Below are 13,163 nucleotides of genomic sequence, written 5' to 3'. Positions count from 1 at the left end.
TTTATTCAATCCTTTATAAATGCCATTCAGACCAAAAAAGAAAATCAAGAAAAGAGTAGTCATGCCATCTCAAAAGTCTGCCTAAAATTACAAATTCTTTCAGCACAGAACAAAATTTACATATAAAGTAGAGAGACAATAAGGTCTAAGACATTTGTTCCTCTTTATCCCACCATGTATTTTCTACCTGAAATAATGTGATCCATGTAGAAAATGAAGATTTATCTTATTTATGTAATTCCGAAGATATTCCCCATTCCTGGAATCTATGCTAGATCTACGAAGCACTCAAGCACTCAGCTAGTAGTACACTCACATATTCTGATCCTCTCAGGTACATCTCTTAATCAACCTAATAACTGAAGGTTAGATGCAGCCAGGTATTTTAAAGAAAATACTCCCTTTCATTTCTTTGTACTACGACATTTAAATTCTTTGGACTATACTTCCTCTAAATAAATCACATGCTATATTAAATGGCTTATAATCTACGTGCTGGTCATATACAACAGAGAAAATCTTGGGGAATCTCCTGTGCAACTCTGAACATGGTCGATGTTTGCACCCAAGATCCTCATCAGTAGACCAAAAATTATGATGTCATTTTTCCTGTTTTCTCTGTTGATTTTTATCAGAAATATATCTTTTGCAACTGGATAGCCATAATATCGCATGATGAACCCCATATGATTGAGATATACAATTAAGACAATAGATTTTGAGACACTCTGCTTTTCTACTGCAAATTCATAACATGTATCTGCTCCATTAAGAACAAACAGGAGAGTAAAATGTTTTCTACTTAACACAAAGTATTATCAGATTGTCACATTTGGTTTTTTTCTTCCATTTATTCTTCACTGAAAAGAATTTTCTGCAATTTCACTCTCATTTAAACAATTTCAACTGAAGTATTTAAGACTACTAGTAAAGATGTTCAACAAAATGGCTGAGTTAACCATGTTTCAGAGGTTATGGTGTAAGTTATTAATCATAATGGAAACTCTTTGCAAGAACTTTGTACAGACAATACAGAATATGATGGACTTCCTTATTATCAGTATCAACTACTTCTAATGAGATAAAGGGGAAGTTCACATCCTGTAACAGATATAAACAACACATATATCTACAGGGGAAGTCTACAACGGAAAAGAATGATCTATGTAATTTGTAGGAGTTACCACTATCAGTGCTACCTTCAATTAGAATTCTACCAGTAAAGAGCCCAAAAGAGATACTTAAGTACATCCAAATAAATATTTGCAGTTATGAGAATTTAAAGTGCCATGCATAACTACCACAAACCTGAAAATTAAGTTATTTAACAGAGGGGTTATATTTACATTGGAGAAAAATTTGTTTTTCCCATTGTGGTAAACTGTTATCTGTTTTTCATACAGTTAATCTCCCCTTACTGTAAGTAGTCTATAAACCTGAAAATACTATCTGTAAATGCAAGTATTTGAGTTCACGGGACAGCAGAAAACATGAAAAATTTTCAACAATTACATTAAATTCTTTACATGCTTGCTTTACATATGCCATTTCTTTCTATTTTCCATCATGAATCTATTTTTAATTTACATTACATAAACTCATCAGCAAATAAATATGGTCATTAAGAAGATCTTTGAATTTAATCAAACTACCTAAAATGAAGTAATAAACAGTAAACCAAAACAAACCTAAATACAAATAGCTCACATTTACCTCTGCATTGTAGAATTTGGTTTTCACATCTAGTGGTTTGAGCACCTGAGTGAAATGGAGAAAAGACAGGATGACTACTTGTTTCTCAGACATCATTAATATAAAATGTTTATAAGTGATAAATCTTCACCAAAGTGGTATTCTTGGATTTTTTTTCTATTCTTTCCCCTTAAGCAGAACAGGTGTATAAAGAAACATACAACAGAATCATCTAAAAACTCAAAATTTGCTATATGCTAGCTGCTAGTTATTTACCGGCCCGTCTGCTTTCTTATTGCCAAAGTAGTCTTCTCATATTGGTAACAAATACTTCTGCAACGTCCACTTATGAAATGAGACAAATATTACGTAGTGAGCAAATTTTGTCTTTAAAATAACATTACATCCACCTTGCATCCTGAAGTGGTCTCCACTTGCTTTCAAGAGGGGAACAAGAATAATCTAACAGGCCTTGGAGCATTTAGTACCAAACAAATGTTGCTGAGGACTTCTCTAAAAATAAATGAAAGGACTACACACGTGATTTTCTTAAGCAATGAACCATTACTAGCCATGACTTCCTTCTTGAAAATACAACTGTTAACACTACTATGAATTGGAAAAAAAATAGGCACCAGACATTTTAAATCTCATAAATCAACAGTGAAAAATTTGATGATATAAAAGGAGACAATAAAGTGATGGTTTTTAAGTGTTGCACATAACACCAGTATCTTCAGCTCCAAGCAGTTAATACTTACAAAATGGAAATACATTGATAAATCTGAAAGAAATAACGTATTACACTTGCAAGGAAACAAGTTTAAAATGTCTTGCTGGGAACATTTATTCTCCTACACATATGGCAGGCCCACAGATACTAATAGCACACGCTGATATTCTTTGTACCACATGGCAATTTAGCCTTCTAAAGACCAAAATAATGTTGTCTGCAGTAATCAGATTGAGCACGGGGCTGTAAGAGTAAAATAAGATCATGTGCAATCTGGAGAAGTACATGAGTCTGGCTCATGTACTGTCAGAACCTGTATAAGAATACCCAAAAACATATTAAGTAAAACACATCACCCAATACTTCTTTGTTATTCCACAATCATCCAAGTCTTACCATATTCCACAGTAAATCAACACCCATTAAATACACAGCTAAAATACACTTTCCGGCCAAAATCAGTCCAGATGATAGTGATTTCCTGCTTTCATCAGCTATTCTAATCAAGTTTTGGTACCTGTGTGGTGGAATGAAGGCTTTCAACTTTATCAATTAATTCTTATGATATTAGTAAAACATAGCACACTAGAATTCTTTTCTTAGCTTCCTTTAAAAAAAACCCTCTGTTCCAGTTTAAAAAGGTTAAAAACACTAAGAGAAAAATCAGATTTTTATAATTTAAACTCACAAGTTGGATGTGTCAAAGTCAGACTGAACAACACTTAATACGTCTAAAAAAAAATCATAAAAATGGCTGCTATAAACAGATAGGAAATTGATTTTTCTTTACCAATCAATGAAAAAAAATAGTATCTATAACTTCTGAAAACTTCAGTTGTGCTGTAATTATAAGCCATCAGTTCACATAGTTTGAAGTGATAGCTTCCACCAATTTGATTTCAAGTATCAAATATATAACAGCATGTAAAAGTACTTCTGAAGCGTAAACTATTTTAACATTAGTTTTTCAGACTGATTCACTTCTTACAAATAGAGTAGAATACTGTGTACTGTACCTGAAATTTGAAGAACTTTCTGAAGTACATCTTCTCTCCTGTTTGTGTAGTATAACTTACTGCACAAACTAAGCTAAAGGAAATATTTAGAAAAATAATAATTAAATTTTGTACTGTATCAAGGAAGGAATAGAATATCAGCACGTGCTGCAGTTTCACAGTTTATTATAGCTCTGTAGTGCTAAAAATAAATCAAAATCAGATAAAAACACTAAGTCTGAAGATTTAAAACCTTACATGTGTGTTCCTATTTCCTTCACTTCATGATGAATCACATCGTCAATACAGCAGTCAGGTTTAAGTTCTGCCACTGCAGCAGTAGAAGCTGAAAGGTTCAAGCGCTGAGAACTTGTCTGAAGATCAGCCTAAGAACAGAAAAACAAAGCATCAGGTAACACTACAGCTGCTTAAGGCAAACTATGGAAAAACAATTTAGGCTGAGAAGTATCTGAGGGTTTTATATCCTGCACATTTTTATACATAAAGTACAACTGTGTTCATTGCAAGATAAGTTGCTTCCATGTATTTTAGAAATTGTCTTTGACAAATCCAATCCTTCAATATGTAGCTTATAAAATCCCCATTTACTCTTGAGTTCCACGAACTTCTAAAATTTTATTCTCATGCAATTCTCTGTTCAGCAAGAAATGCAAAATATGATGCATTAGGAAATAAATCATTCGAAACACAAGCAAAACACAAGTAAATACATGTTATATAATCAAAGCTAGTCTCTTTATAACTGAAAGCGCAAATAAAAGAAGAATACATGTTTTTTTGGCTTTGGAAGTTTTGCCACTAATTCTCCAGAGAAGCTTTACAAATTATCCACTTTTTAATACAATTTCATTTTGTTTTTAATTTTAATATTTAAATATTTTTTATCCCCACTTCCATTTTCATTTGTTTTTGTTTCCAGTTGCAAGGAATATTTTCTGGATCAAAAAAGAAGTGACAAACAGTCTGTGTATAAAACATGCCAAATGCACTGATACTGTAAGAAAACAATCAAGATCTTTTGTTTGTTTTTAACAAACCCAGTATACAGATTTCACATACCTTCACCAGTATGTCCTTGACAACTTGGTTACTATCATTATGCACACTAATGTAACTGGAAAATGTTTCTCCCAGAAATATATTTCTGTATTTAAAAAATATACATATATGTTTAGCAACAACAACAACAAAAAAACAACAATTCACAAAATTCCATTTTTAATATATTTATTTTAAGCTGATCATTAGCCTCACTAATTTAATTTGTATATCCAGATCTTAAAATGCTAGAAAGATGTAGTTTGTGGAAGTCCTATGAGTAGCTCACAAACGTTGTACTAAGTCTGGTGTGAAGAAATACAGTGCTTATACTATACTGCAACAGTCAACAGGCTCACTGGGGGAAATCCATTTGCTGTGGTTAATTTTTATACTTTACTAGTATCCAGAAGGAAACAGAACTATTTATAGGATTCAAATTTAAGAATAGCTAGGGAGGCTGCCAAATCAAACCTTAGAATATGTTGGCAATTTCATACCCTTATTTCTAAATGTCATCCTTCTAAGAGCAAATTTCAAAAGAAAGTAAGAAAATCAAAAGTTTTTACAAGATAAAAATACAAAGACAATACTACACACAAAATAATAGACAACACTACGACACACAGAAATCATCGCAATAAAATCGATCAGCATAAGCTGTGGTTTATAGCAGCATTTCACATCAGGACTTCACCAAAATTTCTTTCAACTTTCTGTTCCTGATACATTCAATCAGGCTGCAGACAACATTAGGCAATATACATTTGTATGTTACATTACATTCAAAATTGAGTCACAGAATGGTTTTAAAATGATTGAATATCTTATTGCATGGAAAGACAAGTAAGAAATGTTAAACGAATCCTAGAACTTAATATACATTACAACATTTCAGTCTTACCCAAAATTTTGAGGCAAAGTCAGCATTTCTCCAAGCATCAAAGCTTCTGCTCCTTTTACAGTAGAAGGATCATCTTTCATGAGCTGGTTAAATAGATTACCTGTAGAACATCAAATTGCATATACCTGAGTACTAGCCAAGTCAAAGACTTTGTCTGCATTTAGAATATGAAATGTATTTTCTTTTTTTTTTTCCTCAATTTATGCTAAATATACTTATTTTACAACCAACTTCCTTAGGGACAAAACACATGCATATATGCTTCTTTATAAGTTAGGGCTTTTGCAACTACACTGAACAGCACAATCTCAAAGGCATTCTCAAATTATAACTAAACCTTAAGGAATGTTCTGTCTAAATAGAGCATACCATGTAACACAATTGATTGGCCCCATTTACATTCTCCCCAGACTGCCTTGCATTTCTACACAGGTCTCTTTTCTTGGATCTTTCCCTTTTTCTTATACTTCTAAGTTGCAACTATGACTGAGGGACAATGCAGGAATTTGCAATACATGACTCTCCATACACCAAACATATGATTCTACTGTGATTCAGTTTCCATAGTAATATGTCGATTATAATTAGTGCAGCATTTTCTTTAGATAAAGAAAACATTAACAACCTTTTGTTTTCTACAATCACGTTTTTCTCTGTTAGAGATGCTTTCCCAATTAAAATAACTGCATGCTCCCTACCTCACAGTAACAACTGTAGAGACAGTGTCTTAAGTGCTTAGACTTCAAGTTCGTATGTTTGCAATATAATCACTAAGTTTTCAAGGCTGTAGGTGAAGAGTTGTATAGTTCATATTGGCTCAGAAGAATTCTTTTCACATATAAATCTTAGATGCACTGCTTAAACCTAGCAATAGGTGCACTGTATGGGAACTGTTGAATCATGGCCTGAACCACTGATTGATCACCTGAGGCAAGCACCCAGTCAGCCCAAGGAGCACAAGTGAAGGCAATCAGCTGTGTGACTGGAAGGGGTGGAGCCTGGCTGCACCTCTCCTAGACCCCACTTAAGGGCTGACTGCCACTGAGGAAGGATCTCTTCGTGGAGATCCCTCCTTTTGGAGTTTTCTATTTTGAGCCTAGAACATGGGTGAGCATTTCATTTATTTTTGATTGTCTCTTCCTACCACAATAATCCTTCTAACTATAAACTTGTAAAATACCATCCTAACCATGCCACTCTAAAAAGTGTACATTTGTTAACTGTTCAGTGCACAATAATCAGTTAGTAGGTAAAACATACCTGGCAAATCTCTTTCTTCACAAGTCACTGGAATGTTAGTGAATAAGGTAGGCTTTGTTAACCTCATCACTGCAAAAAAAGAAAATAAACCACAGATCAGTTGACAAGTTTGTTTGTTTCAAGTACAATTCTGTCATGCACTCCCTCCATTAAAAAAAAAGAACAAACGAAAACAAAACACTACCAAATCTCAGCTCAAATGATGTGAAGATCTTTTTAGCTCATCTGATCATTTTCAACGGAATAAATTCCGTGCTACTCTAATCTAAGCATATGGATGGTGAAATTGGTCCCTCTTGCTTTCTCTGGCACAATAATATCTACCATTTTTTACCTTAAATTTGAATCCGTCTTATCTGTTAAAATGTTGTACTATGTGCTTTGTGGATTCAAGGAGTGTACCAGCTTAATTCTGTGTGACCATTCTAAGTCTAGATGTCTGTTCTGTGACTCTAGATACCATAGAATTGAACACAATGACTTATTTGGATCTTAGCAGCCATAAATACCAGGACACAACATAATTTACATCCTAATCTCCGCAATATACATATGATACAGATAGAAATAAGGAGGCAAGATTGTTAATACAACAGCAAAAGTGCCAAAAAAAAAAAAAAACACTCCTCAGGGATCTTCTTATAAAATCTTTCATCAATACCAATAAATCAAAATCATCAAGATCTTCTCACTAAAAAAAAAACCTACTTCAAGAAAGTTGTGTTTTCAGTGGCAGTTCTTCTACAAAGATAGAAAGAGAGAGCTGAGGTTGATCAGAGTTGAGCTCTTCTCTCCTGGAGAGGAGAAGGCTCCAAGAAGAACTGACTGTAGTCCTCTAATACCAAAAGGGGAGCTACAAGAAAACTGTAGAGGAACTCCATTAGGGAATGCAGTGATAAACTGTGCAATGGTTTCAAACTAAAAGAGGGCATATTCAGATTAGGTATTCTGAGGAAATTCTTTAATCAGAAGGTGGTGAGGCCTTGGCACAGACTGCTTATCTCTGGAGGTGTTCAGTGTAGGCTGAATGAGTTCCTGGGCAGCTTAATCTGGTGGGAGGTTTTCCTATTCAAGGCCGGGGAATGGAACTAGGTGATATTTAAGATTCCTTACAATCCAAACCATTCTGTGACTCTCTAACTTCACTTTAACTCAGAATACTCAAGGTCACATGATTTTCACTTGCACTATATATTTAAGATTCTTGAAGTTACAAATTTCCTCCCTACTAATATAAATCAGTGCCCCCACCTTGCATATTGCTACATATGAATGCATCCACGTAGAACTTAAGTTTAGCATTTGTAATCTCAAATTTTGATCTGAATATGTAAAGTGCACCGATTCCTTTTTCTTCTGAACTTATAAAACATAAAACCACATTATTTTTATAAAAATCATGATATTTCTCTTGAATACAAAATGGTAAACAACAACCTTGCACTGAAACACGTACTGCAATTTCACCTTTATTGTACTACTTACAGACCATCTCAGCATTCACTATTTCCAACTGTATAAAAATATTCAACTGCTTTCATATAGTGGGCTGGGCTGGTTCACATTAACTTAATACTATCATATAGCAAACCTACACAAGCTAATATTTACATGAACAAATCTTAGTTTTCAAATTTAAAACAACAACTTCAAAACATTGTCTTTCGTGTGTGTGTACAAAGATTAAAATATGACCACTGAAGGCTTGGTACCATGAGGTAAACAAAAAGTCTCAAAATACACAAAACAAAGTAGAGAAGCGGATTCAACATAGGAACTGAAAAAGGTACTGAATCACATGTGCGTATGAACAAAGCAGCTCTAGATAGCTCAAAATAGAATTTTTTACTTCATTTCTGCATTGGTCCTACCCAAAACAAATAGTTCTCTAGAAAAACTAAATGCTGCATTCATTTACTACTGTTTAGTTCTCCAGCTGTGGTGTACCCAAGTAGCACAGTGAGTATCATTGGTCATAAGCCAGTTAAGAGAAAGCAGCAGAAACCTGACAGCTACAACTGAATCGTGGCACTGATCTCTGTTCCAAATTTAGGAAGACTATAGAGTATCAAGTTGGAAAGGATCTACAAGAGTCACAAGGTCCAGCCCCCAGCTCCACACCGGGACATCCAAAAGTCAAACCCTGCATCTGAGTGTTGGCCAGATGGTCCTTGAGCAGGACTGGTACTGTGACCACTATCCTGAGGAGCCTGCTCAAGTGCCCACCGCCCCCTGGTGCAGACCCTGTCTCCAACCCCCAGCTGCCCCTCCCCTGGCACAGCTCCATGCCGTTCCCTTGGGCCCTGACGCTGTCACAGAGCCCTCTGCTCCCTGGGAGAAGCTGCAGCCACCATCAGGCCTCTCCTCTGCGGTGAACACACTCAGAGGCCTCAGACACTCATACTCCTTGCCCTCCAGTCCCTTTTACCATCTTCATAGCCCTCCATGGACACTCTCTAATAGGTTTAAGTCCTCCATATATTGTGGCGAAAAACTGCACCCAGAGCTGGAGGTGAGGCTGCACAGTGCAGAACAGAAGGGACAACCCCTCCCTCACCCACTGGCAGTGCTGAGCCTGCTGCACACCAGTACACGGATGCTACTTTTGGCTGTCAAGGCACACTGCTGCCTCATGGTTTAACTTGGCATCAGCCAGAACACAAACTATGGGGGTTTTCTATGGGGGCTGCTCTGCAGCCTCTCATCCACAAGTCTGCACGCTCCAGGCACAGAAACTGGCACTTGTACATTATAACTCAGGCACTTGGTGAGTGTCCAGCACTCTTATCTCTTTGCAAAGCCTTTCTACCACCAAGGAATGTTTTCTTAGTTAAGTCCTAAGTGTATTTAAAGAATATAGTAGTGTTGTATTATAGACAGTTACCTCTTCAAATCTACAACAAGTTTATATAGCTAGAACTGACTACTTATAATGGAAGAGTTACAGCTCAAGTTTAAAATAAAGATAACAGTAATAAAATTAAAAATATACACCATAGAGTTAAGTCAGAATGCACAAATTAAGATACATAGATTACTGGATTTAATGAGACTACTAAAGTATTTTGTTCTTGTACATTACAGATTATCTCTTGCTCTTCTTCTCAGCTTCTAAATATAAAAGTAACACTTACTAAAACATTTTCCATCTTACTCCATTGTATCTCTAAAAATTCTGACAGCACAAAGTAACATCCTTACTATTATCTTTAAGATCAGAGAAGTAATTTCACTGATTTAAGTTGGCTACATAAGCTTTACAACTAATAGTGACAGCTAGTTACTTCAGTCATTTGTCGTATCAGTTTTGCTAAGCAGTAATATTAAATCCCACAGATGCATCAAATTATAATACAGAACATTTAGCCTTCAGCCAAAGTTTAAAAATGCATGTCAATGTTCCAAATTGAGCAACATCCTTTTAAACTACAAAGAGGTATGCAATATCTACAATAAAATATTACTATTCAAACATTATCATATGAAGAAAAACAAGCAAAATTCCAAAGGGAATATCCTGGAGAAATTAAGTGCAGAAGTTTTGGTTTTTTTTTCCTTTAGGCAAAGGATGAGAAAAAAAAAAAACATAGAATACTGCATTAAATCAAACAAACATACTAATCTTCATTGACCCATTAATGATTTTCCCAACAAAAAAAACTTAAATACGCTACTATAGCTTGAAAACTGTAGTAAAGTAGCGAAGTTATTTTCTCCTAATTAATTCATCAGCTGTTCTGAAGTTTGTATATTTTAAGATCCTTAAAAACTAAGCTACCTAGAAACTACTTCAGACAACAATATTGTTATAAAACTATCTTACAGTTATAAACTAAATATAATTCCAAATTTATGTACAAACAAATCCATTTTATCAGTAAGGCTTAGCTTTTCCCTAAGAATATTTCTAATATATTCACAGTATAGTATATCACAGAAAATCCATATCTGTCCCAAAGATCTTTGGATAGTAGCATTGCAAGACGGCAATTCGTTCTGCTTGATAAGTCTATTTAATTTTATCCAGATGTCCTCCAAGTTCTGGTTACTACAATTAGACTGCTCAATTGTCCACTTTGCTCTATAAAATGCATGCAATTTAAGTCTTTCCAAATTGTTTTGAAGTTCTTTAGATAGAGGAAGAATCTTTTCTTTAAGCTTAGGGCTATTGAGAGAGACACTCCAAGACCTTTTCAATTTCTGTTTTTCATTAGATGGTGGTTCTCCTTGATTTTCCAAGTTAATTTGCCTGCGGCCATTTTGTGTGTGGATTAAAGTCTGCCCGTGATTCACATCAGACTGAAATTCAAGGAGATTTTTTGTGCAGTCATAACTAGGAGATTCTACAATATATTCTGAAGGTGTAGTAAGTTGTTTCAATTCTTCTGCTTCCTCAGAAGAAATAACAGGTGGCTGCTTTTTTGGTTTGAGCGGAAGTCTGTACAAATCATTTGGAAACCAGGGTGTGAATCTTGGTAACTGACGAATGGGAAATTCCTTCACTGCTGCTTCTGCAAATTTCTGCAGTTCTGTCAGATCTCTCTGATGTGGTCGATAATGTAAGACCACTTCCATGCTTGTGCAGTAGGAATCCAGTTATTCTTAATTACAAGAACAGTTTCTTGATGAGGATTCATAAGTCTAGATTGAAACATCTTATTTACAAGAATTTCCTTGCCCCATGCTGCAAAGATCAGTGGGAAACGGGACCTAAAGCAGAAGTATTATGAAAAAATAAGACACATCCGAATAAAGAAAAACATTGCTAGAATATTTTGTAAAAAAAAGCAAAACGTGGTAAAAACAAGCCAGACATGTACATTAACTTTTCTATTTACTCAAGCTGACTACAGCAACTGTGTTACATCATCACCAGCATAACTTCAGTACATGGAACATTACCCACAAGAAGACAATTTAATAGATGTTGTCCTTCTGCAAGAGTATTCCTTTTACTGGAACCTTTTCATGCTTGCCATCCACCTGTCAATCTTGTTACATTTTTGTGATGAGTATTAAGGATAACTGAGAAGACCTCAAATATTAATTCTTACATATTAAGGCAAGCATAATTCTCTTTTTCCAAAGATTCTGTACTCACATGACTTTATGTATTATCAAAGCATGAAGTAAAATAATTTTTAAAAATATCATCTTTAATAAGACGCATCACCACCACTGTCTATTTCAGCAAACATACCAATCAAATATTTATTTATTTTTGAAGTATTTTCCCCAAAAATTTCAATAAACTCAGCCAAGGCATATGAATTAACTACAGAATATACTGTGTATTACAGAAACCCTTCCTGAAATAGTACTGACAGATGCTGCAGTTTTTAAACTTGACACTAAAAGGTAAGTGTCTAAATAGTCTGAAGTCTGCTCTTCTTCCCAGTGTGTATTATGTTCTGCACGTTCAATTCTTACCCTCATAGCTTCCAAGGAATACATGCAGCCATTCTTTCAGACGTAATAAGTCCTTACAGATTTTATACTCTAAAAATATCAGTAACTTCTTTCTTTCATTTAAAGACCAAATTAAACGTAGGGAAAAAACAAACAAACAAACAACAAACAACAACCTACAAACAGGACTATGAGACGTAACACAAAACACATTATATCACGCACTCTCACTCGAGGTTCCCCTCTCTGCTTACCAAGTTTGCAATCATTTCAGGTTCTCCATCAGACATCAGCAATATACAGTAATGTTATAGTCACTAAAATTTCAAATTGCTTAATCATGTCATTGTCAATATTTTGTATAAAATAGGGAAAAACGCAGAGATATTCAGATATCCTTCTGATTTCTATTTGCAAAATACACAGTGTGGGCACTGTATCAAATTCAAGCCCAAGGATCTTACTGATTTATCGCAAAAGCAGATTGACATGCCATACAACTTGTTCCTTTGTATAAATTAAACTAACAAAATGTTCTGATAATGGCAGCTGACAGTATTCCATGTTCTTAAGTTTTGGATTAGCTGTTGTCTGTGCACATATACAAAAAAGTGACTGCTGATCTCTGAATTATAGTTAATAAATATGGTTAATGGTTTACTATGAGATGCTGAAAACCCTCTCAAAAAACACTGTGAAGCAATTAAATAAACAGAAGATGGAGTCTAACATCATCTATATGCCCACACTACTTTACATAACTGAGCCATCTCACTCACTTAAAATACACGTGTAATTGAGGTTTTAACTGTTCCCTACTCCACTTCAATAGCAATGCTTTTTTCCAACAAGCACTGTTCAAGAGAAAGAAGGTGGATACTTCTGCTGACTGCAATAAGGGGAAGCTTAGATTCAGGTTTTTCACTGCTTCAGCTCCTAAGCTGATGGTACTCAAGCACCTGCTAGCACAACCAGCTTTTTTTTAGAAGTCTATCGATTATTTTTGTTTCTATCAGCTCTAGCTCTGTGAGCTGATGAGAACTATCAATTTTTTCCTCTCAATACCCGTGTTTCCTGAATCAAGAATGCAAGCCAGCGGCTGTTCACCGAG

The 13,163-nt window shown here is 35.0% G+C and overlaps 3 protein-coding genes across 3 annotated transcripts in view; 1 reads left to right on the top strand and 2 right to left on the bottom strand.

Moving 5' to 3' along the window:
* ADAMTS6 (ADAM metallopeptidase with thrombospondin type 1 motif 6) overlaps positions 1-13,163 on the top strand; it is a 246,452-nt gene that overhangs the window by 130,063 nt on the left and 103,226 nt on the right.
* On the bottom strand, positions 47-6,743 carry TRAPPC13 (trafficking protein particle complex 13). The gene is made up of 6 exons (XM_010725475.3): positions 6,644-6,743; positions 5,384-5,483; positions 4,501-4,585; positions 3,679-3,806; positions 3,442-3,514; positions 47-1,758 (listed from the first exon to the last, which is right to left on the bottom strand). Exons 1-6 carry the CDS (start codon positions 6,708-6,710, stop codon positions 1,579-1,581), a joined length of 633 nt encoding a protein of 210 aa, XP_010723777.1. The 5' UTR covers positions 6,711-6,743; the 3' UTR covers positions 47-1,578.
* Positions 8,085-13,149, bottom strand: SHLD3 (shieldin complex subunit 3). Its single transcript, XM_031557250.1, has one exon. It carries the CDS (start codon positions 11,216-11,218, stop codon positions 10,469-10,471), a length of 750 nt encoding a protein of 249 aa, XP_031413110.1. The 5' UTR covers positions 11,219-13,149; the 3' UTR covers positions 8,085-10,468.

The sequence above is a fragment of the Meleagris gallopavo genome, chromosome Z, assembly GCF_000146605.3.
Source record: "Meleagris gallopavo isolate NT-WF06-2002-E0010 breed Aviagen turkey brand Nicholas breeding stock chromosome Z, Turkey_5.1, whole genome shotgun sequence".
Classification (NCBI taxonomy): domain Eukaryota; kingdom Metazoa; phylum Chordata; class Aves; order Galliformes; family Phasianidae; genus Meleagris; species Meleagris gallopavo.
This window is presented reverse-complemented; position numbering and strand designations above follow the sequence as displayed.

Coding starts and splice junctions, on each gene's coding strand:
- TRAPPC13 (XM_010725475.3), bottom strand. CDS start 6,710: ATGAGGTTAACAAAGCCTACCTTATTCACTAACATTCCAGTGACTTGT. Junction 5,484..6,643: donor TGAAGAAAGAGATTTGCCAG/GTATGTTTTACC, acceptor GATGTTCTACAG/GTAATCTATTTAACCAGCTC. Junction 3,807..4,500: donor TCAAGGACATACTGGTGAAG/GTATGTGAAATC, acceptor TTCTGTTCTTAG/GCTGATCTTCAGACAAGTTC.
- SHLD3 (XM_031557250.1), bottom strand. CDS start 11,218: ATGGAAGTGGTCTTACATTATCGACCACATCAGAGAGATCTGACAGAA.